We start from the raw sequence: 27,524 nt of genomic DNA on the forward strand, positions 1-27,524 counted from the left end.
ATATACATTGATTAGATTCCACTTAACCTTTCTCTTCTCCAGGCTGAACAGCACCAACTCTCTTCACCCTTCCTTATATGAAAGATTCTCCACACCCTTAATCAGCTTCCCCATGCTAGATTGTGAGACTTGAGTGTTAAGAAGTGATATGTAACTTTTCAAAAAGCAAGACCAGAGCACTGCTGAAGGTGCCTTGGAACTTAGCACCAGCCTCCTGGAATGAATCAATAAGGACCATGACCGCAAGCATGGTTTCTAGAGAAAGGATAACAAATGTTGAGATTGTAAGGACTCAGAGATAATCCATTTGTTATTTGTTGTGGTTAAGTCACTAAGGAGGTATTCGTGCAATCCAATGACTTCAGAGTCAAAGCTGACTTAAGAAGCTTCTACTCTTATCCCTGCTCATTTCTAGCATGATACAGTTCAATGTTCCTTTGAACTATGCCAAAGTGTGAGATTACACTAAAATTAGACATCTAAAACGACCGGCACAAAAAATGGTCTGCCACAAGAGCAGGAACCTTTAAACCCAGCTATGCTACTTGTAACTATATCAACTCAACTGTACAAGAGGCCAGAAAGTAGCTGTCATTTTTCCCCCCTATATGATCCTAACAAAGTCTTAACATGAACTACATAAATCTTGAATCAGGTCTCATTAAAATGACTCCAAAGCATCTATTAGCCTTCTCACACATACCTGTGTTTCAGGACTAGGAACAGAGTGTTTTTCTTTGTCATCTGCTTTAGCATTACGCTGACTTTCAGCCCCTGCTTCTTCTAAGCTCTTTTTTGGCTGAGCCACACCCTCTGGTGTTTGGCATTCACTTTCTTCAACTACTTGTTCTTCCTCTGTGGTCCTTTTCTTGGTCTCATCTTTGGGCTCTGCCAAGGTGTATGATTTTTGTTTCTTAAGCCAGGGGGGAAGGAAACGAGAAATACCCTTGCTTTCAGGTGAAGCTTTTTCCTTCTTCTGGCTACTTGGACTACTTTGGCTAGTTGGTGCTGGGGCAGAGGAAGAATCTTGAGCTTCTTCAGAGGATGCTTCCCTGGACTTCTGATTTTCTGGAGTCTCTGATGCTTCTTCAGGCTTGTCCTTGCCTTTGTCTGGTCCCAGCTGCTCAGAATCTTTCTTTACTTCAGTCTCTGAGCCAACTTCAGTTGTCATTGTCACAACTTACACTAAAAGAAGCAACAATAAAAATAGTTTTGTTGTGTAGTATCGCTACTTTTATTGACTCTCACATTATTTGCAGTAATAATCTACAAGTTTCTAAATTAAATTTGTTGGGGTTAAAAAACCAGTTATTTTAAAATTCTCAGCTCACAAGTAAAATCAGTAAACCAAAACTTAGTGCTCTGCAGATAAAGATTTTTCAAAAACACTACGCCCTAGGGAGATAAATTTTTATCAAGAAAGAAACTATTGGTAGATCTAAGTGTGCTCACTGAAATTAATTTTTCTTATCATAAGCTACTCCTAATGTTATTGGTCAAGATTATTTCATGAGTAACTTCAGTTCTTTTTCTACTGGGCTCCTTGGTTGACTCACAAGCTTAAATTTCAGAAGAGCATGCACTTAGTTAAATTGGTAGATACAACCCCCTTACTATTCAGTGACACTTACCAATATAATACCAGTTTTATACAGAAAGTCTTTTTAAAATCAAGAAAGAGTGCATGCTTCTAGTTGTTCCTTTTTACATTAAGAAACACCATTCTTGCCTTAAAAGAGACTCAGGTGAAATATCTGTACTCTTACACTTTATATAACTCTTCCATCCTCCTTATCAACCATATCTTTTCAGCAAAGAAGCAACCAGTAGGCTTACAGTTGTTAGTACCAGAAGACGACACTGATTTTTAGATGGGAAGTCACAGCTTTAGTATTTAAATTCTAGTTTATAGTCTAATCTGTTGCATTTAAAGTTAAGAGTATTTTCACAATTCCCTTATCTCAGTCCACAGTGAGCCAGTAATGGGGATGGAGGAAAATGAAAGAGCAAGCTTACCAAAGAATAGGAAAAAAGAACGGTGAGCATGACGCCGAGTATAAAAAAAAAAATAATTAGAAATTGTACTGTTGAAATTAATAATAACACTAGGAAGCATACATTTTTAGTTTTTTAAAAAGTAAGATTGGGTTCTTAATCACAAGTTCACACCAATCAACAAAACCATATATAACTCTCAGCACTTCTACCTGCTCTTGCTTCAGTGAAATTAAAGACAAATCATAATACTACAACAACAAAGTATGCAATAACAATCTTTAATCTTAACATTATTGTTATTTCTTGAAAAAAATAACTAGAATAAACAAATTTTGTTAGCTGTGCCACACTAGATTTTGCTGCACTACTCTGCAAATGTAACATAATTATTTTTTCTGATTTATTGAAGTGAGCCAACAAAAGTAAGCACAACAGGCTCCAACAAAGTTTAAAATGGTTAGATGCCATTAGAAGTCACTGGTATTTATTTACAGCCTTCTTAGAACAATTAGTTTTAAACTGATAGTGTGTCTGGCCTAAAGGTTAGTAGGTTAGTTACTATCACATTTAGAGCTTTAAAACATTGGGCCCTCTCCATTAAAATTGATTGTCATCAGTGTCTGCCATTAGAGTCAGTAGGCTATTAGTTCAGGACTCCTGCTGAACTCAACAGCTTCTGCGCCCACCCCTGCCCAAAAAAGTATCAAGGAGAAGCTTATCTAGTTCAGGCTTGATGCAGTTAGCTTGCACAACACTTAAACAGCACTTGACACCAACTGGAAACTAGTGTATATCACAAGGCGGCAGCAATGCCTTGCCTCCAGGTTTCCAAAGCACATTCATAAGTAGTCAGAAATTAAGTTAAACTAAGTCATTCCCAAGGAGAAAAAGAAGTAGGGGGAGTGGGGGTGGGGGGGGCACTAATTGATGTTCAAATATATGAGAAGCCCTTCCAGTAAAAGAAGTTGACAGTATTGAGCCAAAGGAAACAAACTTGATAGTTATCTTAAGAAGCTTAGACATAGGAGCCTTGAATTATCTACAGGCAATTTCATATTAAGCAAGCATCTTGAGATCAAAAGTAACTACATGTTGTAGGTGTTTCTTTGTTACTTCAAACTTCACTATCTAAACCAAAACATTCACCAATGGGACAATTAAAGGAAAAGTTGGTATCTTTACTGCTATACTAGAGACTATTGAATACACTTCAAGCTTCAATATTACTGTTATGTAGCCATTTATTTCACTTTTATGAAATCCTTCAAGTTTTAATACTATTAATAAAGCTATTTAAGATAGAATATTAATATTTCTATAATTATTATTTACCTCAGAGGTAACAGGCCCCTGAAAGGCAGGTTTCTATTTGACTAGCTGTTGACATTAAAATATTTGCTATTTAAAGCCACATATTAGTGTGCTAGTTTTAAAGCTGCTACTAGTCAAATTACATTTTGCTATCACCTTCATATCTTACACAGAATTGCTGCTGTTCTTACCTAATTGTAGGTATGAAACTTACACATTTATTAGGATTATTATCAAAATGAACAGTATATATAAACCCAAAAACAGCTTTCCTCAAGAGAAAAGTCCAAACTTCTGCTAATATGAGAATACCAATGCACTCTGCTTAATAAAGTAAAAATGCAGGTTTCATTATTAACAGATGGTGGTGATTTTTGCTCATGCATCTTTAAGAATGAACTAATTTCTTCTCTGAAAGTAGCTAAGAAATTTTAGAGGACTTGATAAACAAATCTTCAAAGCAGCTACAGGAAAAGGAAAATCACTATATTTCCTGCATGCTTTTTTTACTTTTCAAAATATGCAGAAATGCATGCAATACATGTACACACTAACTAAAATCATTATATACCACTCTCAAAATTAAGATAATATTTTTCTTATACAGTCAAATAGGAGGAACCTACAGAAAATTCCTTAGAACTGAGCAAAATAGATTACCCTCTAAGCATGTTCTTATGATACTGTTCTAACAATAAAAGGAACTGAGGATACCAAGTTACACATCTTAACTGACTAAATTTAGGCAGGATAGCAGTGGGTGGTACAAACTTGCTCAGTGTGAAATAAGAGAGGTTCTGCATCTCCAGGAGTACAGTTTTTCATAATCAAAGTTATAGTTAAAAGGAGAATTTGGCTTTATACTGCAGAAGAAAGGGAAACTTGTTACAGCCCCTGTCTGAATAGATCTGTCCATGTTCATTTAATGCCTTCATTTGATGCCCTCAGCAGGAGATGATTCCTTTCATGAGCTCAATTTCCTATAAGCTTGTAACTTCAGTGCATTTTCGGCGGGGGGGGGGGGGGGAAGTGGAATAGAGGGGGAAAACCACAAAACAAAACCCACCTCTTAGCTAAGCCTACAGATTTCTTTATATTCCCAGTAGTCTTTGAATGAGCTGTTGAGAGGTGGATGAATTTACTGAACAAGGGCATTGACAAAGAGCATAAGGGATAGATAGCCTTCCCAAAGTATCTACCTTCTCTACCACATGAGCCTAATACATTTCTTTTTTCTGAAGCTTCATTTTGGCACAAGAATTAGGCACCCCTTGAGAAAGAGAAAGTCAGGTCTACCTGCCCCCTTCCCTTGTTTTCAGTATTTCAATGCTCTGTCAGATCCCCCAGTGCTGTAGTTCACAGGAAAAACAGATGTACTGGGGGACAAAACACCAGAGTTCTGCAATCAAAGTCTACTGCTGCACATTGTAAAGTCTCTGATGTTACCTTCATTACAGCCAAGCAGATAAGTAGCCAGGTTACCTGGAAATGGCTTTTTCCTGATCCCCTTCTGCACTGACAGGGAAGACCTTGCACTGACAGGAGGACCTGCTCAGTCCTGCATCTTAACAGTCAAGGTGTCAGAAAGAAAAAGAAATAAGAGGCAGACAGCATTTGTCTCAAAGTGAGACTGGGAAGAAATAAACCAAATCAGGTTGAAAATTTACATTTCTAAACTTTTAGCTGCATCTTTTCTTCCCCTCCTGTCTCCAAGTAAACTCTCATTTGCTCGCACTACATAGCATAAGCACACTATGTATTTTTGCCCCTTTAAGTTTTGTTTTAAGCTCTGTAACAGCTGCAGCAGGATAGGGTTCTTCTTATGTCTCTTCTTTCATATTGCAAGGTAACATTACATCTATATTTCATTTTGAAATGAGAAAGGTCAATAGGAGTAAGAACCTTGCAGCAAGAATAGATAACAGAGAGGGAGATGCTCAAATGGAAGGATTACCAAGGTCTGAGCAAAGAAAAAAAAAATCTTGCTAGATTTTGCAGTTGGCTTAAACCCATGCACATTAAACTACCACTGATAACATCTGTATCTTTTGTAATCCTGCTGAAAACTTGTCTCATTCAGATTCAATGTGTACCCAATCTGCAGGGACAAAGGTGGGGGCAGAAAGGCAGCAAGTATTGAAAACAACCTTGCAATTTCTGAAGAGGAATTAAATTTGTTAAAACAGGTCCCACTTACAAGGAGAGGATGTCTTGCCCTAATCCTAATTCTACCAACTTCTCCAAGCAAGGGTGCTGGCCAGGAAGCAACTGAAGACAACAGGTATTCTCTAGCCCCTCCATTCACCCCTTCTCCCTTTTTATTTCACTGAGGGGAAACTAATGGTGGCCAGAGTTCACACCTGAAAGCAGGGCAGAACACTGTATTCTTTCCTAACCACTCTCTTCTCAAATAAAGATTTGTAAGTTGGTTAATACCTTACTTCCAGCTCCTAGCATAAATTCTTGAAATGTAGTTGTCTGCCAAGAGGAATTCCTGCCACCATAGAGCATGAAGTCAATTAACAAAACAAAAACAACAACAAGAAAAAGTGGCTCAAAGATCAACGACAACATTACAACATTGAACTAATACCATAGAACGCTTTTCACTGAAATTCACTGCCATCTTAATTCACTGTTTCTGTTATGGTGTTTCTTATTCATCAGCACAGATTAACAATTCAAAAATCACAGAATCATAGAATCATTTCTGTTGGAAATTACCTTTGAGCTCAAGTCCAACCATTAGCCCAGGACTGCCAAGTCCACATCTAAACCATATCACCAAGAGATGTTTTTTTTGAACAATTCCAGGGATGGTGACTCCACCACCATGCCTCTGGGCAGCCTGTTCCAATGTTTGACAACACTTTCCATAAGGAAATTTCTCCTAATATCCAATCTAGACCTCCCCTGGTACAACTTGAAGCAGTTTCCTCTTGTCCTGTCACTTGTTATCTGGGAGAAGAGACCTACTCTCATCTGCTACGACCTTTCAGGTAGCTGTAGAAAGCAGTAAGATACACCCCGAGCCTCCTTTTCTCCAGACCAAACAGCCCCAGTTCCCTCAGCTGCTCCTCATAAGACTTGCTCTCCAGACCCTTCACCAGCTCTGTTGCCCTTCTCTGGACACGCTCCAGCACCTCAATGTCTTTCTTGCAGTGAGGGCCCCAAAACTGAACACAGTATTCAAGGTGAGGCTTCACCAGTGCTGGGTAGAGGGGGACAATCCCTTCAATCATCCTGCTGGCCACACTGTTTCTGATACAGGCCACAATGCTGTTGGCCTTTTGGCCACCTGGGCATGCAGCTGACTGCCAGCCAGCACCCCCAGGTCCTTTCCCACCAGGCAGCTTTCCAGCCACTCTTCTTACTCTACACTCAACCCCTGTAGCGCTGCGTGGGGTTGTTACAAACCGAGTGCAGGACCTGGCACTTCTTGTTGAACCTCACACAGCTGGCCTCAGCCCATCCGTCCAGCCTGTCCAGATCCCTCTGCAGAGCCTTCCTGCCCTCCAGCAGATCAACACTCCCACCCAACTTGGTGTCATTTGGAAATTTACTGAGGGTGCACTCAATCCCCTTGTCCAGACTGTTGGTACAGATATTAAATAGAACTGGCCCCAGCACTGAGCCCTGGGGAACACCACTTGTGACCGGCCACCAGCTGGATGTAACTCCATTTGCTACCACTCTTTGGGCCTGGCCATCCAGCCAGCTTTTAACGCAGCGTAGATCCTTCTTCTATATATTTCTGGATGTCATGTTACTAATTTCCTTAGTACATAAAATTAGGAAAAGGCAGTCCTAAACTTGGGGGTTTTTTTTCAGTTTGTCACTGAAATTCATAGCAAACTGAAGAAATCAGAGTCGGTTTAATAGTTTTATCTCTACCAGTCTACCAGGATTCACAGAGAAACTATCCTGTTGTAGAAGCAAAACCATAAAATAAAATAAAAAAATTACAACTCAGTTCACTAAAAGCCAACATGGGTGTCTATGCAAGTCATGCAATTTTCTGGATCATAAAAAAAAAAAATCATTAAAATTATTACAATTCATAAAAATTAACTAATTTCACACTTGCAGTTCCAAATATTAATGCTCACATAGGCTACACATAAAACTAGAAAAGGAAAGCAAAGAAAATTTATGTCTAAAAAATATACATGAAAACCTGAAACAAGCTCGTGTGTATGTCAACTGCTTATTTGGGAGTTATTTTTGTTTTGTTTTAAAGGAACTGTTTTATGTCTTGTCATACTGATTTGAAGCACAGCAGAAGGCTGCTCTGCATTTCACAGTTGATTAGGGCAGGTCATTTAAGAACAACATGCTTGCTGGTTTCGACACATAAAATTTGTTGACATAAAAAGCATCAAGAAGTTAAATTCTAGTTGGAACAGTCATTCAAATTTTACATAGTGTAAAGGGGTCTTGTTTAACTAGTAGGTAATACCTGACGAACCTGGTACTACACCAAGGGTTTTTTTAAAAGCATAAATCAATTATTTTCTGTAGAATAATATAAATTATATTCCAAATCAGTACTAACGAAGAAACCCCCAAACTTTCTTTTACATTTCTGTTAAAGCTTGCATTTTATCATTGGCATGTAAGCAAGTAAACTCATGGCATAACATGGTTCTGTACAGTATTATTTTGCTGCAGGAGCCAATATAACCTGAACACATGCTATTAGCAGATGAAAGAAAAAGTAAATCTGATTTCACCTTTTAGTCATTATTTAGGTGGATTACTACAAAGACATGGAGCTCTCTGAATGCAAAGGAATAAATTAACAACTAAAGAATACAGTTTTCAACTTTGAGATCCTTAAGGAAGCAAAAACATCTGTAAAATTGGCTTAGTTACATCAATCTGCAACATTTACATTGTATGGCTTCCAACAAAATACTGATCTGCAGTCAAACTAACTCAAAGCACCAGTTCTCCCATAGGAACCTGCATCCTTTTCCATATTTATACATACACAGGACTGTATACACACACAAACAGACATACTTTTGAATCTCATAGTTTGGATTAAGTTCATTGTTAAGCACACTCGTGAAAAAAAACAGATGAGACTAAAGTCAAAGATCAACAGTTTAGCACATTACTGAACATGTTTTAAAAAGTTACAGCATAGAATCCCCAGGAAAACATATTTTGTATGTATGAAATCTAATCACCTGTTTTCAAACGAGTAAGAGGACCCCTAGCAATTGAACCCAAACCTAAGTATTTACACACTGAATGCAACCAGGACTGTTTCAGTTTTCTCTTTTTCTGATCACTGTGCACAAAAATCAAGGTTAATTGCAGAGGCTGAAGAGATGACTGCAGACTCTGCTTTTTTGTGAGCCTCAGCAGTAGCCACAGGGCAGATGCCTGTCAGAGACCATCAGTTTCCCACGCTGTGACCAGACCACCAGAGCTGGGGTCTGAACTGATCTAGTGCTGCTACGGCTCATCTTTGTAGGCTTAGAAGGTAAGACATTGATAAACAGACTACCAAGAACAATCCTATGCCACATATAGCCAAAAAAGCATCCAAAATTATTTCTTTTAAAGCTTCACAGTTCATGGAGGAGCTTTATGCAATAATCCAGGTGACTAGTCAATTAAAGCTGTTATGGTTCAGACTTTTGCCATTGCAATAATATTTCCCACGAAAAATAATAATCCTAAACATAAGCCAAATAAAAATCACCCCTCTTCCTTATGATTTTGCTCCAACTGCCTCCTAAACTGGAAGTTTATTTGCAAGGACGTAACAAAGTGAGCAAACTGTCACTGCCAGCCTGTACATTGGTCAGCAGATGGTGCCATAATAGCTCTAAAATTCAGTGGCACGTTTCAAAGGTCAAACTTTAAACGGCAACAATACTTCAATTTCAAGTGTAATTCCCAAATTCTGACAAGTAATTGAATGCTTTCACAGAAGCATGAACATAACATTTTAACAAACATCACTTCAGAGCCAGTTAATTATTATTCCATGACAATAAAAGTTAGTTACATGTGTACATGAAAACATGTGTGTTTAAGTAAGTATATACACATATTCACACAGCGTCTAAACTTACCTCCAAAAGGAGAAATGACACAAAATGGTGTCTTCCTAAAGCATCCTATGTCTATCAAATCCAGTTTCCAGAGAATTCCAGGCATGTCAAGGTGGCTAGCAGCCCTGTTAGTTCAGAGTTAATGGCAACCACACCCACAAAGCACCCAGACAGTGAAGTCACTATTCAAAATAGCAGCTGTTTTGTCAGCCTTCATGTTTACATACATGCCATCATACAGCTGTATAATTGCAAGCATCCAATGTTTCCCTCCCAAATACAGCAGCCTACCTGCACAAATAGGAAGACAGTTTTGTCCTTCTATAAATACTGAAATGTCATCAGGACTAATTCTATGTCATATTCTAAATCTAATGTCATCTAGAACTAATTCTTACAGTGCTACAAAATTATTGTGTCATCTTTCCCTGCAATAAACAGAATACACAGGACTTGCCAGAAAATACACTGACAAGCCCCTACATAGGATGTTGTGAACTTAAAAGATACTTAAGTACTAGAATAATTCTGACGATAAATGTGAAGACCAAAAAAAAATTTTTTATATATATATATATATACACAAAAAAAAAAAAAAATCAAGGATACAGGCAGCAAGTGAAATGAGACAGAGAAAGCTATTTCTGTCTAAAATTGTGTTGTGAAGGGAGTATCTGCAGTCTAGATAATTTTATTGTAGAAATATTCCATTATGCTGACAAATTTCCAAGGAAGTTACCTCAAGTCTTTGCAAAGTCAAAGTAGAATCCAGGAACTTTACTATTTCTCAAAATATTTTTCCTGTTAAAGCAGCACAACAACATATATCTATTCCCTATCACTCAAGTGCTCTCAACTTTTCATAAAACACCCGCTGCAGGCCATCTTTATTTTGTCTACTGAATAACTTGGTTACTGCAATCCATATACAACTTTAAAGGATTAGTTTTAAAGGGTAATTCAGTTGAAGGGATACAAATCTCCAGAAAGGAAAAGTAATACTATGAGACATGAAAACAAGTGAGAATTCTTTAAACACGATTTTGTTAAAATTAGTCTCCTGACACTAGGTAGCAGCCTAAAAATGTATAATGAAAAAAAAAAAAAAGAAAATAATGTTAGAAAGTGCCTTTTCTCACACTAAATGAAACACATTGAAAAATGCATCTATATTACAGCACCCATACAACACAGAGCTCATAACGAAAAAAAACACCACCAAAGCTTTCAGTAAAATCAGAACACAAATACCTTTCAAGCGCTACACATAGCCAAGTTGATGCCCACATAAAAATTTCTTTGAGATTACATTTAAATAAACATACATCCTGCAGCATTTTCAGTGCTATCTATACCATATCCAGAGATAACAAGAATCTGTTCCTTTTGTATTTTCAATCTACAAATACTCTGATAAAGGCAAAAATCCCAAAGCTTACAAACACAAACTCAAAGAGCAACTTAATTCAAATCAAGAAATCTCTTTGCCAGAGTACATATGTACATATATAATTTGTTTATCAAGCTAGTTGTCTGCTGTTCCCCAGCACTAAAAAAAATATGTTGTAAGCTGATGAGAATCCAACAGTCTTTTTCAAAAGCTGTATTGAACAAGAGTGACCGCACCCAAGCCCTGACACTGCTAGAGAAGGGCATGCTCAGTGGAAAACTGGGATTTAGTTCCAAATTCATTCCAGCAGCCAGAACATGAACATGGGTCAAGAGACAGCTCTGTTTTCCTGTTATCTGTCCAACAAACTAATAACAACACAGTTTGAGAAAAATCTCTGCCCTATCTTTAAAAACAGTGTTGCAAGCTTACAGTAGGTTTTGACTGTTCACATCAAACACTCATGATAACCACAATTTTAGAGATTAAAAACGGTGAGCATTCATTTGTTCAGAACAATGCCCCTCCAGTCATCATTCCCTTCCTTCCACCCTGTCCTACCTCACTGAATGGCTGTTTCTAAAACATTGCCACAATTCCACAGAAGCACAGGTAAACATTTCATTTTTTCCAATTCCTATTTAAGAAAAGGGGGGGAGGGGGGAGGGGAGAGCAGGGGGTGGCACAGGGAGAGCCTAGTTGGTTTCTGTAAATTTAGCTTGTTCTGATTTGGAGGTGATTGATTTCTAGATGCCACAAGTTTTCATTTCCAACTTTCACTCTTTCTACTTATAATGGCAAGATTAAAAATGGTTTCTTCTTATACTTACAACATTAATATTACTCTTGCATAAAGTATGCATCCAAGGCACTTACAATAATATGGTTAATCAAAACACTTTCTAACTCAAAGTGAAAAATAATGTGCTAGCACCCGAGAATTTTTTTTTTACTGCAAACTGAGAGGCCCCAGTGTAACGAAGCTCCTGGATGCTGGAATCCCAGACACACATCATTGTTTTGACAAGCATCCATTTCCTCTTCAGTGGAAGTCATATAGACAATTATTACTAACTCACACGTTTAGGAAATGTACAACAGCACGCAAAAGAGGGAAATAACCACAGTAGCAGGATTCAAGGTCAGAAAAAAGAAATGAGAGGCAACTAATCTGTGCTTTTGGTAGAACACCAGTGACAGACCCGTACAAGCAGAACACATTTGCAAGTAATTTTCATAAGCAGATACAACCATTAACCTTATTTCACCAGTATGTTGAAGCTGAATGTCATACAGATGCAGACACTACTGAGATCACATTCAAAATGCCTGTTTTTTATTTCAGCTATTCCAACTCAGGAACAGTGGCCAGAAATCAACTAACATGCATTAAGAGTTTGCTCTGTCACATAAAAGAATAGAGTTCAATAGACAAATGCTGTTTACAAAGCTTCAGGGTGTAAACATAGCCATAGAAGTGTCTTTTCTGGCAGCAGCATCGGTTCTGTATTTCAACTTTACAGTACACTGCATTTCTGCTGTTGTCAAATATAAGCACTATAGAGAGAACAGTTCTCCTTGGCAAGCCACGTTATAAATACTGGTTGATGTTTACACATTACTGGGGGAAACAAAAACTTGGAAAAAGTGACATTAAAATTATAAATTATTTTATATAGGTGACAGATGCAGAATCTTCTCCTGCTACTATTTTTTTAAATGTATTTTTTTCCAAATCAGGATGCAAGTTGAAATAAAATAAAAGGATACTACCACCACTTCCTACCGATAATGAAGTCTGTTTTCAATACTTGGTTAAATAGCATCCCTAGCAATTAATCTTAGACAAGCTTAATCCAAATTCCAAATAAGTGCAAAGTTTCAAGCTATAAAGTGAAGCTTTCCTGGATTTCTGCAGGTAAGCTGCAGCTGTCTTTTTGCTGAGTATGTTGATACCAGTATGCAAATCAGCTTTTGAAGGACCTGCAGAGATCGTGACACACATGCAAGTAAACAAACCCAGGCTATTAATTGTCAGTATACTTTATTAAAAAAAAAAAAACAACAAAAGAATAGTGAAAAAGATGATAATTCCCAACTGCTGCTGTAATGAATAAATGCTATTCCATATTCCTGCCAGCTATTCCACATTTCCCAAATCTTCAAGGTTAGTTACCCAAGATGTCTTGTGTTGTGTTTTAATTTCTATGTTTGCAGCTAGCACAAAGATAACAGAGTCTTTCATGTGCTACTGGAACAGAAGTATTCTTTAGTGAGCAGAACCAATTTACTCAGTGGGTTGTTTATTTTTTTCCCCCTCTCCCTGAATAATTATAATGTACCTAAAACAATATACGTAAAGTATAACACTGCAAACATTATCCTACACTGTTATGTTTAGTGGAACATTTAATGAAACTAATGAAATATATATCAAAACTACAGATAATACTGCTCTTCGGGAAAATATGCATCTACAACTCCTGTGGGAGCATAACATTGCCAATCCGAAGCAACAGAAAGCAATGAAGGAGGGATGCTTCTTAGCTGAGCAAATAAAATTGGCAGCCAAAACTGCATCACTCCCATAGGCTCTTCCGAATACTGATACTTGATGAGAAGAGTGAAAATACCAACAACTTCTAGAAAGTTTCCCGCTTTTTCATGGCAATGGCTTCACTGCTAACAACATTTCAACCACTGCAACATCTCTGGGCTAGACAAATTAAAATGATGCCCTAGAGGTCCGAAACAAGTCTAATAATAAGAAGTGAAAGAATTTTATGCTAATAATGCTGGTTTTGTGCCTGGACTTCAGCACTTAACATGTTTCTTTGTCATCTGAGTGCTTTAGTTGTTTTGTGCTTTTGGGAAGAACATTCCCAGCATGAAAGATTGTAATATAAAACAGCTAACAGGATATGCATGAAAGTCCCAAGGGAGTAAGTATTTAAACAAAGTTTTCTTTGGAGAGTTAGGGAAAGACAACAGATAAGAAAGATTTAAAAGAACAATTTATTTATGAACACCAAGAACAAGGTGGGGGGGGGGGGATACAGAACTGTTCTGCAGCAAGGCAAAAAGGGCAGTGATTTGCCAAACCATGAGTGCAATGACATTCCCATGTAAATATACATCACAAACTATAGTTTACCAAAGCAGCCTCACCCATTGCAGAAAAGACTTTTAATGACCACATACAAATGGGGATGGTGTGTTATTACAGTAAGATTTCAAGCCAAATTAAATAGACACTTTATTCTGCATTCTTGGGCCACATATTCAGTTCTTATTCTATATATCCAGAAAAGTTTCAAAGCTTTGAAACAGTCCTAGTCCTAACAGTCCTGCTAACAAATCCAAGTTAACAGCAATTTATCATCTAACAGTTTTATTACACAAACACGTACAGCATGACATTATGAACTCCACATCAAAACTGTTTGAATGAAACTCCCAACCTGCATTGGTTTGGGGGTTTCTTTGCCTCTTTTTGGGCTCATCAGTTTAGCTGCTGATTGAACAAATGCTTGGAAGCTTATTTACCCCGCTGTTCTCTAACAGCGGGTACACTCCTCTTGCATTTAATCTTAAATCAAAGACCATGTTTGAGCACACAGTCGTGGATTTCCCTCATCCTATCTAAATTTTCCTTAACTCTGAAGTACTTTAAAATATGAAGCAAAGGAAAAATTGGTATAAGCATATAAACAGACCAAACTAATCTCAGATTTTTCTTGACCATAGTATACTGGTTAGCAACTGTTCTTTTTTTACATGAGCATATTCCTGTGTGGAAGCAATAGGAAGCATATACTAATAAAAAGGACAAAAGACTCTGACTCTTGTTTAAAATTACATTGTGTTCTCTCAGAAATCAAGATCGCTTGATCAATAGTTCCTGAAGTGAGATGTCAGAAACCAAGATTTGGTAATCTGGTCCAGATGAAGCCCGGGTCTGGGTCCCCCAGTGTAACGACATGGACCTGTTGCAGCAAGTCTACAGGAGGGGCACAAAAATGATCTGGAGCATTCCAGCACAAAAAGGCTGGAGAGGCTGAGAGAGCTGGGGTGGTTCAGCCTGGACAAGAGAAGGGTTCAGGGAGACCTTGTAGCAGCCTTCCAGTACCTAAAATGGACATATAGGAAAGCTGGAGAGGGCCTTTTTACAAGGGCATGTAGTGATAGAACAAGGGGGAATGGCTTTAAACTGAAAGAGGGTAGATTTAATTTGATATTAGGAAGAAAATATTTACTGTGAGGGTGGTGAGGCACTGGAAGGGGTTGCCCAGAGGAGCTGTGGATGCCCCATCCCTGGCAGTGTTCCAGGCCAGGCTGGATGGGGCTTTGAGCAACCTGCTCTAGTGGAAGGTGTCTCTGCCCACAGCAGGAGGTTGGAACTAGATGATCTTTAAGGTGCCTTCCAACGCAAACCATTCTATGATGTTTCTTTTAGTTTGGGGTGTGCTAGTCTAAGAAGTCTGCCTAAACATATGAGCCTCAATAAATAAAAGGCTGAAAACTTCTAGCACTTAGAAAACATGTACATCTGTGTGTCTGTGTGCAGATGGGAGAAACGCATCCATATGATAGACTTAAGTTTTGGGAAACAGTATGAATAACATGCAAATTAACATTCAGTAAGTTCAGTAACAAATGTGGATACAGAAATACAGTAAATGGGAAGGACTGATATAGCTCTCAATTCTCTCTTCCTTTCATTATGAACAAAAAGCTTGGGAAAAACAAGCTAACAGTGAAAGAAAGTAAAGACCACTGGAGAGAAAGTCAGGAGTAATAAAACGGAGTGAGGGATGGAAGGAGAAAACAGGAAACAGACATTGAAGACAAATCAGGAAAAAAAGGTTATGATTTGTCTAATAGCCAAAAAACTGCAGTGAGGCCAGAGAGGGGGGCAGGGTGGGAAGACACCAGAATCCCCATATGGATTAAGTTACATTATAGAGGCTACTGGACAGACCACAACATCTCCAAGTGTTAGTCCTTCAAGGGTTAGGCTGCAGGACATCCAGCAACTATCATTTCACCCTCACATATAAAATCCTGCCCAGCAAAGTCACTTAACCACAAAACACTTTGTGCAAGAATGGGCAAATGCAAACCTATAGGACTGAGAAAAGCAAACCCCTTGTATTTGCTGCCCTTATGCCATACTGTTTCCACAGAATTTAAGACCTTAAAATCTCCTTTCTATGCAATCAAATGCCTTGCAAGGGGCAATACTTTTAAGACTTTTCTAGTAGCTTCTTCATTTTTGTACATTAATTTCATGACCTGGACCTGTATTGCAAGATTTAAACAGAGTGTTCCTTCCTTTGCACCTGTAATTATATATGTATTTATTTTTAAGCAGCAAATGCTTGCCTTGGATTATCTAATGGATTAAGTGAAAATTTGTACTTCCTCGATAAAATAGGTTACTGTATCCCCAAATCCCTTAAATAACGATTAGTTCACTTTGTTTTTCAGGCATATCTACGCATCCAAAAGTGTTTCAGTTCCATTCAGTACCAGGATTTGAGGCACAATATTTCAACAATTTTACTGCATCTTTGGCTCACCACTGCCTACACAGTAAGCTTCCTGCTGGTTTTAAAACACATCGTTAATTATATCCCATTTACTTTTTGTTGAAGAGCTCAAAGACCAAACACCTGTCTAAAATACCTATCTGAATACATGACTCAAGTGTTTTGTGGCAGTTATAAAATCAGCTAATCTATAAAAATACTTCTGATTTTGGCAGAAAGTAATTTTACAAATAGAGAAACTTTGACACTATGAGAAGAAAGTGACACATGGAACATTCTCACTAGGACAGTAGTTGAACCAACACAAAAATAGGTCTCAAGACCTCTTCTCTTACATACTGACATCAAGTAGCTCTAGATGTTTCATGAAAGAAGACTACTTCATAGTCTCTAATTTGTTTTCAGCTGAAACCCAGAGGTCACTGGGTATATTTCTCCCCCAAAATATAAGGGTGACAGTCCACAAGAGAAGTTTAGTTTTGCTTAGATAACAGCAATACTTCCAAACTTCACATAGAAAAGAGAGAATGGAGACAAGTCTTTTTAATCTGTTTACATTAGTAGATCCTCCAGACATGCACAAAAATTGTATTACATATATGGACTGTCAGTACTGTGTTACATGGGAGTTATGAAACCTACAAAAAGTTATGAAACAAGCATTTTTGCTTTAAAAATTATGACCCAGAACAGAAGTATTCCCAACTCAATTTCCACTGAAATAATTATTATACAAGTTAAAAGTTTGTTCCTGTCAAGTGATATAACATTTTCCTTTTGAACAATCCAAGCTAGTTCACAATTGTATGCATCACTAAAAATCTGACGTCAAATTAAAGTCTGGAGGAGACACCGTTAACTACACATTCCAGTTCAACAGAATTAGACTTCACCACAGTTATGCACAAGTGAACAAAATTCTCACCCACATCAGGTGAGAGAATTTTGTGTTGGCAGATTCCTTTTATGAGGTACTGCTGTCATCAAGTGATTCCCTGTAACTTCATTAATCACTATGACCACATTTACACAGAAACAATTAAATACTTGAAGCAAAATGAATATGTGGTCTTTTTTCTGTGGAAAAATGGCAGCATTTCTCATGCATTACTTATGCCAATTAAAACAATGTTTCATTGCCTTCTTTAACAAAGGAGAATAGATTTTAGACTGCATGTATCTACAAAATATACAATTTGTATCTCAAGTGTTGCAGTAAAGATTAAAGTAAACTTAATGCAAAAGGGAAGCAGAGAAAACAATGAATTCTTTTTAAAACATACTGATAAATAATATAGCATGCTTGGTGTGACTTCCAAATAACAGTTTCAAGTTGTTTAAAAGACAACATAATTTTTCATCCCACAAAGATTATATGAACCAAAATATTGTACCATACTTCACAAAAAATGTAAAGTATGCTAAGCTATCCAAAAAGACTTCAAAGGAAGTTTTCTTTATATAATTCTTACTCTGAAAATGTATTACCAGCTTGTGTTACCCCATGCTAAGATACACAGATAAGCCTTTTAATATATTCATAGCCATACAATAAAGAGATATTTAGATGGAAATGGTGAAAAAAGAATTACATTGGAGCACAGTGTTCCATAATCCTGTAATGGGAAACAGATTCCCTAAAATTCCCAAGACAGCAACAAGGCTGTTTTCATCTGCGGTATGTGGGCTTCACCATTTGCAACACAGAGACACCCTTCTCACCTCCTATTAGTTTCATGTATAAACATCTCCTTCATCCTCTTTTCTCCCTCTCCTCTTGTACCTTCACTTAATCTTATTTGCTTTTTTTAGAATCTTCCTTATTATCAATTAAGTCCCATGCTTAATTCCATCACCATTGCTAGAAAGCCAGGATGCTAAACTGTGTCAAAAGCCCAGCTTACATTCAGACATTAGGATCTCACCTGGGCAAAAAGAACATAAGCAATTCAATATGTAAGCTAGATTTATCTTTCTGTTCATATCCACAGAAGAACAAGCAAAATAAGCTGCTCACAAAATTATGTGAATGCCATTACTTTCCAACTGATCAAAAACAACAAAAAAAATATCTAATGTAATACTTAAAAGCTGTTCAATTAATCACAAATTATGCCACAGGCAAACATAGAATATGAATGAAACTGCTTCAGAAATACAGAATGCATTTCTGCAACTAATTTTTTAGTAAGAACTATACTACTACCTATTACTGGGGATTTCTTTCTGCCCAAAGTAACTGGAAACCAGTATAGCCAGTGTATCACAAAGATATCCTTGGAGGCTGAAACAAAGGGGATTCAGTTCTTCCTTTTCTGTGCATGATAACATATGTTCCAGTTAGTGTTCTCAACATCCCCAATAATTGGGGAAATGACAGAAATCCTCTTAAAACAGAGATAATCAAATCTGAGAATGGTATAAATCACAAGATTTTTCTGCTCTAATCTCCTGAAGTATCTTGGTCTGAAAAACATGGATTGATTATGTTCTTGATCCATAGTCTACCAAGACCTCCACATTCCCTAACCGAAGGGATTACAGGCATCAAAACCCAACACTAGAGCGCCTTTCACAGGGAATCTCTTCCAGAACAGCCCCTGATTAATGAAGATGAAAGTGGAAGGCCTAAATACTTCTGAAAGAATCTGCCTGACAAAAAACCCAAGGCACAGCCTATCTAGAAGAAAAGGATTGTACACTCTGTTGACATTGTCAGTGACCTCCTTTAAACTGTCATGACTGGGATGAATAGCCTAAATCACCAATCCATTTTATGACTGCTCAATCTGAGCCAGGGTTTAAGCAGCACGCTGTGCTGCGCAAGCTACATTAATCTGTCTACAAGTTAAGATACATGGAGAGCTGCAATCTGCTCATGCTCAGCAGACAAAGAATATCCCTCATCTTCACTCTAATCTAAGACTGCATTTATTTAAGGAGTAAATTTCCAGTTCAAAGAATTAATATAAAGATTTCAGGAAAAATATATATCCTGCATTACTCAGTTCAGAGCAGGTTTTACTATTTGCAGGCCTCATGCAGAGGTCATAGAATTATCCCATTCTTTTTCTTCTCAATTTTGACCATGACACTATCTTAAGAATTGGCTCTAGCTAATCCTTAGTATATCCTTTAGTAAATGAAAATAAACCCAGCAGGAACAAAAAATCAATTATCAAAATAAAAACTGTAAGAGGGAGACATGCCATTTGTCTTTTCACTACTTCCTAGCACTATGGGCCTGTAGAAAAAGAAAGAATACTGAAGTCTCTTGGAAGCGGTGCAATATTTCTTCTAGTTAGTGTTTAATCCCTTCAGGAAACACAGCAAGAATAAGAGGAATGCAAACAAATTTTAAGAAGCTGTGCTGGAGAAAGTTTTTATTCTTCTAGCTCTGAGGGCTTTATTGAGAGTGATCCAAGAAAAGCCCTTAACATTTTAAAACAAAGTTGATGGGAAAAAGCTAATATTTATAAATGCTGTTTAGAAAGAAACCAGGTAATTTTGTAAAGAAATAGCTCTGTTTGTATTGCTATGTTTTTAAAATTATTTTTAGTTGCTTTAGTCACAGGTGCTTAAACAGATATAACAGCTAGTTTTAAAATGTTCAAATCTCCAAGTTCATTAATGAAATGACCATAAGACTCTGTAAAGCCACTTTCTAAAAATGTTCAGAGTTGTCATTTGAGACATCTGTGAAGCCATTCAAAAGTATTCAGTCTAATGTTTCAGAAATAAAGGGGTTTGGGTTTTTTTTTCAGAAAGGGGTAACCAGGAACCATAAAGTTCTACATATGGCAAAGCAACAAAAAAACCTAAGTGTTAGAAGCCAACCTTGAGTTATGTTCTAGCCAGAGCTAGAACTGACTGCTTTATGGACTGAAACAGAATTTATTGTCATATTTCTTAACTTAAACAGGTAGACTAAGTATCTCAATATATTATACATCCTACTTCTAAATCAATTACCCTGTAGCCAGTATTCATTGATCAAGTCCATCAATAAGGGGGTGAAAAACTTGTTATCTCTAAGGTCAACACAGCCTGTGGAAGGCCATTATTTCTCAAGATTGCTTAAACCCACAGTTTGTACTAATTTGAGGATAAAGCCATCTCAAAATAATACATCCCCTGATTTCAACTGGTTGGCATTAATGCTCTATCAAATTGTGTGCATATGCCTGCACAGAGATATTTTCAGAATTTTTCAAGAAACATACATTTCTTTTTGTTATTACTTGTTCAAACAGATTGATTTCAGGAGAATGCAATGCTAATATTACATTTGGCATTGCTTTTGTGATAATCAAACAATCACCCACACATTCAAGTTACTATTTACCTTAATGTACCCTTACATTTATTCTTAACTTCACGATGTTGAATAATGATTTTTATTTGTGATTAATATATCATGCTATTTAAAATTAAGTTGAAATTTGTTTTCAAAACATGGCATAAAACACTAAAACTACATCTGTGATATAAAAAGTTTGTGAAGATACCCAGTTTGATTAGACTTGGTGAGTAGAGAATGCATTGCTGTCCTCAAACCTGATTGCAAAACTAATCATGCTTGCTAAGAAATAGTGACCAGCTTTTTAATTTAAGTGTGTCAGGCCCAGCTTCTAAGAGGACTCTGAAAACAACATTCTGTTTCAGGAATTAGGCAGCCCATGGGTCCTCAACTGTTTTTCACCCTGTTAACGTACTTCTATATTAAACCATCTCACCTCACAATCTCTTATTAGTAAACTAGTTTTGATAAACTCAAGAGGTCAAAATCCTAATGCAAGAGCTTTACAATTAGTTCTCTTCTCTCTGCTTTTCAGCCTGATTTTGAAAATTATCATTACTGAAAGTGCTAATAGTGTTTTAATATATGGTCACTTACAGTATACAAAAAAGCAAGGTCTTTTCCCCACTCCTACTCCTTAGTTTGTTGCATACCTGTTTGACAATTCCATCGGTCCTTTACAGCTCTGGCACTGCACTAAGAGTTTGTCACCTTATTTTGAAGGGTAAGATGATGTATTAGATCCTACCTGGCTTGGTAGAAGCTTGACATGGATTAGTTTATTAGTACAGATGTATTCAACAGAACTTTGAGCTATCCCTCTTCTGAATTTAAGTTCTGTGCCCAAATATCTATACTCATGTTAATACTTAACAGGCAGCATTCGGTTCCCAAACAAAACTACACACAGCTGAAGACAGAATATGCTACATCACAATTCACAGTACTATTCTGAACACATACATTGGCACATTAACTTATATTTGGATTGGTACCTAATGAACAGCATCAATATTAAGACAGATTTTTTCTTGATCCAACCATATCTAAAAAAAAATGGTACTGCTGAAAGTGTCAGAACCACAGATTCCTTATCCAAAATTTCCCTTTTTAAAATCACTTACCTCTAGAAAAATGTGTGTTCTCATAGCTGCCTGTCTCCAATGTATCAAAGCAGCACATATGTGCCTGTATACACTCAAATTACTTCAGAAACTAACAATGGCTATGAAGGAAGAACTGTAATACTCAGATACAACTGTTATATTTTGGGGCCAGTAGCCCAAGTTGAAGCATTTTTGATATTTCAGCTAAGTCACCTAGCTACATCAATACAGCTGCAGTCACATTTTTGACTACTGTGCAATACACAGATTCAAAAACCATTTGAAAATAGTGGCCTTGACCACTTGGTTTTATCAAACCTCTTCCCCCTTACACAACTATATTCCTTAACCTTGTAAAACTACAACTTTGTAATCAGCAGACAGGCAATGAGACTAACTCTAAGCAGAAGTAAGAATACTTTGACTCAATATCTTGAGTAAAAAATGCTCTTAGTGATCCAATAGATTTGTTTCCATTATGAACAAGCAGCATGATTACTGTATAGATAACACACCATCCCCAGCTTTAACCTAGATATCACCAATAGGAAATTACATATGCAAACAAAGACACAGCTACCAAAAGAGACACAGCTACCAAAAAAATAAAAAGATCCAAAAAAAAAGATTAAAAAAAAAAAAAACCAAAAGATATCCAAAATCAAATCTTCATATTGTTCTAACCCAAACTTTAACAGAACCAGGCTCTAATATGCATTATTCTATTGATATCTTAGAGAAGTTTAATAAATTGAACAAAACTGCAGATTTTTCCTTAAATTTTTTTCATACTTGAAATCATGTATGTACTCTTGGTGGGCAAGATGTGAAATGAAAAAATAACTACCAGACCAGCACTGAACCAGATTCTCCATTCTGAAAATGTCCCAGTGAGCAAGGTGGCATTTCAACAGACTTTTAACTCTTATTTCCCAGCTAGCGCCTTCCATGCAAATCCCACATGAAAATCCAATGTGTTTTGCTACTTCAGGATCCTAAGTCCTCCAAGAAAACTCTTCATGCAAATCCTGCAGCTGAATGGCATAGAAGTGAAACAAGAATGCTTTTGTCCACGAGCAAGTATGGTAGTTCTATCTTGCAAGAAGACTTCACAAACAAGCGACTCCCTTTGCATCGGACCTGTGTAACCATAGGACTGAACACCATCAACCCTTTATTTTAAGCTGGTATTTTCTCAGCCTCTCACCACTCATTAAGTAAGACTTCTTGGGTTTTTCTGAAAATCAGATAGGTACAGCTAAAAGAATCAACAACCTAGCTGTTCTAGTGCTCTGCACAGTACAGAAGACCAGACGGATTAGAACCTACTGCACATTGCTAGTGGACACAATTTAAATCTTTCCTAACAGTTGTATCAAAATATATTTCAAAATCACCAGATCTATCAATAACAGTAAACATTTCAGACAAAGTTAAAGGGTTCCTTTCCGCTTACTACACCTCCTCCTGCCATTCCTGTCACCTCAGAACCTTGACTCCAACACACCTGTCCACAAGGCTGGTAGCCCCTCTCCACACAGCAGAGCTCTGCTCCAGCACCTGGCTGGAGTGCCGCACACACGCTGCTGCTCAGGAACGTGCAAAAGGGGAAAGAGGGTGCTGGACAGCACAGCCCAGCTCTTGCTTCGTCACTTTTCTTGCCGGAACTGGAAAGTAAAGTGTCAGAAGGGGATGAAAGCTGACACACAGCACAAGGCAGCATATGCAGTGCTGTGCCAGACGTAGCAGGCTTACCCCAAGCAGCACCCAGGAGTGCTGTTTTGTACTGCATACTGTCCATATCATTGGGTGAACTCTGAACCAAATGCATACCATAAACTGGAACAGCCATTTTAGGTGGGACATCTTGTGACAGTCTGTACAAGATCCAGCACATGAAAATATTTATTTATGAAGTTCACTAAACACATTAAGCCTGACACTTAAACAGCATCTACAAAATAGCCACTAAAGATCTGTCAGAAAGCAGCTGCACATATTCTGCTAATTCACTGACAGAAAATATATTGGAAAAGTGATTCACCATGAAAAGAGTCCTTTTCATGTTTTAATCAATACCTGCATCATTTTTGCTTAGAAATGCATGCAAGCACTGCTCTGTTTCTCCCCATCTTCCAAGGTAAAAAACCAGACATGGTACTTACAAATGCTTACTGAGAAGACACAGTCCCATCTGTGCCACTACTCTGGGTATACCGTATCAACCGACTTAGATGTCTACTCCCAAGGTCATGCAAGACTCTATACTAACAGACTACAGCATTTTCCTATTTTGTGCAGAACTCAGTTTGCCCTGTTTCTGTATGGGCAAAGAGAATAAAAACCTATAAAGGATGAATGGCAACTGTCATGTTATTTTTCCACTGGTGACCACAACAATAATTATTAATTACCAGATCATATCTTGTAGTGCCCAAAATAAAACACAATTCCATTTGTGCAAAGAAGGAAAAAAAAAAAAAAATATCAAAGTAGCTCAAGAAGTTTAAGGTGATTAATGTTAACTCTGAATGAAGTCTCTAAATATGTTTGACTTATACAATATTCTGCATCATGTTACTTCTGAACAAAAGTGATACTACCAGAGAAGTAAGAACAGCATGTTATAAACACACACATGCACACATTACATTCATTCTTTTGTTGTAATGCAAAAGCTACAACAGCTTTCAGAGTTCCCCTACCATTGGATGAGGAAACCTGAACTATACAGTAACACTACACTGGAAAGAAATTGTAAACAATTTAATTGAGAAATTCTGATATAAGAATGAATGGATATAAATTTCTGGACTGGCTGTATTAAACACAAGTGAAGTGTTTTTTCATTCAACAAATGCATGAAATTTTGGGGCCACTTTCCCTAAAAAGTAGTGAGATGAAGAAACCAAATCAACTTGCCAATGGTGCATGCAAAGGTCTTAAAAGAGGTGATGTTTTCTTCCAATTCTTGATGATCCAGGGGATCTATTCCAAGTCTTTAATAGCTAACAATTCAAACATCCTAATACTCACCAAAACTGAAACCAGGACTTTGTCGACTTACACTGCTGTCATAGTGCTCAGCATCTCCTTTATGCACCACTTTACTCTTTCAGAGTAGGAACAGAGAAACAAAATGTACTTTCTCTACTGCTTTGAACAGACAACCCTCTTTGTAGCCACTGAAAGGATGTGTTCTGCAACCTCTCATAATTTAATCACTGTCAGTCATAACAGCCTATTGTGACAATTAATCCACTCATTTATTTTATCATCAGTGCACTCAAGCATGGTCAGTTTACAAGCAACATAGTCACATGCATCAGCCACAAGAGATCCGTTACAGAGCTGCTGGGAAGCTTGTGAACAAACAAATTGCTTTCCTCTGATTATCCATAGGCTAAATCTAGAAGTCTAAGTCTTTCATACTATTTTCAAATGAGAAACAAAGGAAAGACTTCAAGCAATAATTCTAGTTCAGCACATGCTCCTACAGACAGTAGGCTAATTACAGCTACTAATATCCCATTCAAATCAGGTGGCTGTGAAAGCAAATGTCATTTTAGTATCATCATATCATAAGCTCACAGGACATCTGATATAAGCAGCATAGCTTTTTGTGCTGAGAGACCAAAAGCACAGTTGCCATTGGAAGTGTAGGAGTTGTTTGGAGCTGCAGAAGGTACGCTAAGGCTTGGGAGCTATCAGGCTGTGCAACAGTTGGGAGTTGAAAAACAGCAGTCAGAACAATACATCTGGCGTGCATTTAACAAGCCCTACTCAAACAGTCAGGTAAATGAAGTCATGCAAGTAGTATCAGTACTAGCTATGAGCACTAAGAGGTCCAGACATTGCTCATTTAAGAATCAGCATTAATAGTTGCTAACATACTAAGGAGCTCCACAGAAGCTACACACACAAGAAACATGCATACACACTTTTTTTTTTTAAATGTTTGCACACACTTGTATTGTACATATACTATAGTCTTATCTCTCTCAATCAGCCAAGGATTCCTCAGGAAATATCCTCCTACAAAAAAAGTCATACAAATTTCTATTATAATAAAGAATAGTCAGAAAATCATTCAGGTGATTATAAATCCTAAAGCTTTGTAAGAATTTTCACCTGATAATTGTTGAAATTGAATGGTTGAAAAACCCCTAAAATTTCACATAGCATAACTCATCGAATCCTATCTTCTTCTGTGTCACCTGCACAATACCCTGCTCCTTAAAGTTCTCTTATCTTTTCCATTTTAAAAAGAGGATATAATTAAAAGCACAATGGTAAAAAAGTGCCCAAATTTCCAGTGTTAATGTTGTAAATTTATCTGCATATCCTGACTGACAAGTGATCTACCACTAAGTTGTTTTTTTTTTTAAAAAAAAAAAAAAACACAAAAAAACCCAACAAAAAAAACCCATCACCGTGAGCACTCAGCCATTAAAGGTCCTTGGCAAACTACAGAAGCCTCACCCACCCATCCTTTTGGCAGTAGTGTGATGCTACAGGGTAACCTACGTGGGAGACATGGCAGACATCACTGTACATCCTGCCAAAGTTCAACATTTATCTGGAGAAAAACTGCAGAAGTACTGCAGATGCTGGCAATTTGGAACACTCTCTGCTTTGTACATTGTGGAACACAACATAATACCTGACTGAAACAGCAATGCAATTCTCACAATGTACAGAGATTAGGTAGTTCTCTAACCGTGCCAGAAAAGACTCCCAGACAACTCAGAAGTTTCTTGTTTATTGCAATAAGATTTGACTATGAGTCAGAGTATAATTAATCCTCCACATGGACAGTCAATAACTTAATACAATACACTCCAGTTAATTAATAGAGCCAACATACTAGGCAGTTGATTAGGTATTGCTTGCCTTGAAGTGAGTTTTTGGCTGCTAGAAGAAAGCCTGCTGTGAATGCATCTGCTTTTACAGTAAAAGTTAATAAGTGACTCCCATAAAAAATCCACAGTATATCAGAGATGTGTAAGAAAGTATATACAGACATCAAAATTGGTATCAAAAGCATCATGCCTCTTCCGCCATTTAAACAGATTTAATTTAACCTTCTAGAAGAGTTTGGTATAATGAAATACAACTTTTTCTAGTTAACTCAAAGTATATAATTTTCAGTTATTTCTTTATAAACAAAAGAAGAACCTTAACATAGCAAAACTCCTGATAACTTTCTCACTAAGCTACAAATCACTATACCGTTCAACTTTTAAGTGTCAAAACTAAAAAGCAATAGACCAGCACTGCAACTACTTGAAGGAACTGAAGTAACTTTAATTCAAGCCAATACTTTACAGAAAACCTTTTCAGCCTCCAAAGGTTACTATTGTTGAATTTTCCAAAGGCATCAATGAGAAGCAATTTTTCATGCTGTGTTCAGTCTTAAAGTCTTCCAAGCACTCAGAAAGAGTCTGAGAACAAAAGCTGGAATTTAATAACCAATTAGGTCAGACACACTAGCGCCTCAATAAGCAAACAGTAGCAAATACACCAAGTCTTTGCCACAGTTAGAATCTCTAGTTCAGAAACATTCATGTTTGGGACTCATGCACTGAAAAGGTAATTCCGCCACTTTTCAATTTGTAGATATAAATTCTGAACAAGACAAAGGAACACAAAAATCCACCTTAGAAACATCATCCACAAAATTAGGCTACATAAAAATCCACCCTAAAAATCTCATCCACAGAATTAGGCTATTGGGTTTCTCTTCAAAAAGAGATGTTTTGTTTGGTTGCTTGTTTAACTTTTTGTGCCCCTGCT

General features: G+C 37.2%; 1 protein-coding gene across 17 annotated transcripts in view; it reads right to left on the minus strand.

Moving 5' to 3' along the window:
• EPB41L2 (erythrocyte membrane protein band 4.1 like 2) overlaps nt 1-27,524 on the minus strand; it is a 123,758-nt gene that overhangs the window by 71,896 nt on the left and 24,338 nt on the right. For 16 of the 17 annotated variants that reach the window (XM_037390902.1, XM_037390895.1, XM_037390901.1 and 13 more), the window contains one exon: nt 704-1,185. In XM_037390902.1, the coding sequence (XP_037246799.1) occupies nt 704-1,171 (468 nt within the window). In that variant the 5' untranslated portion in view covers nt 1,172-1,185. Of the gene's footprint in view, nt 1-703; nt 1,186-27,524 lie in introns of those variants that run through there. The other variant, XM_037390903.1, reaches the window with a different exon arrangement.

Source organism: Falco rusticolus, chromosome 6 (assembly GCF_015220075.1).
Source record: "Falco rusticolus isolate bFalRus1 chromosome 6, bFalRus1.pri, whole genome shotgun sequence".
Taxonomy (NCBI): Eukaryota; Metazoa; Chordata; class Aves; order Falconiformes; family Falconidae; genus Falco; species Falco rusticolus.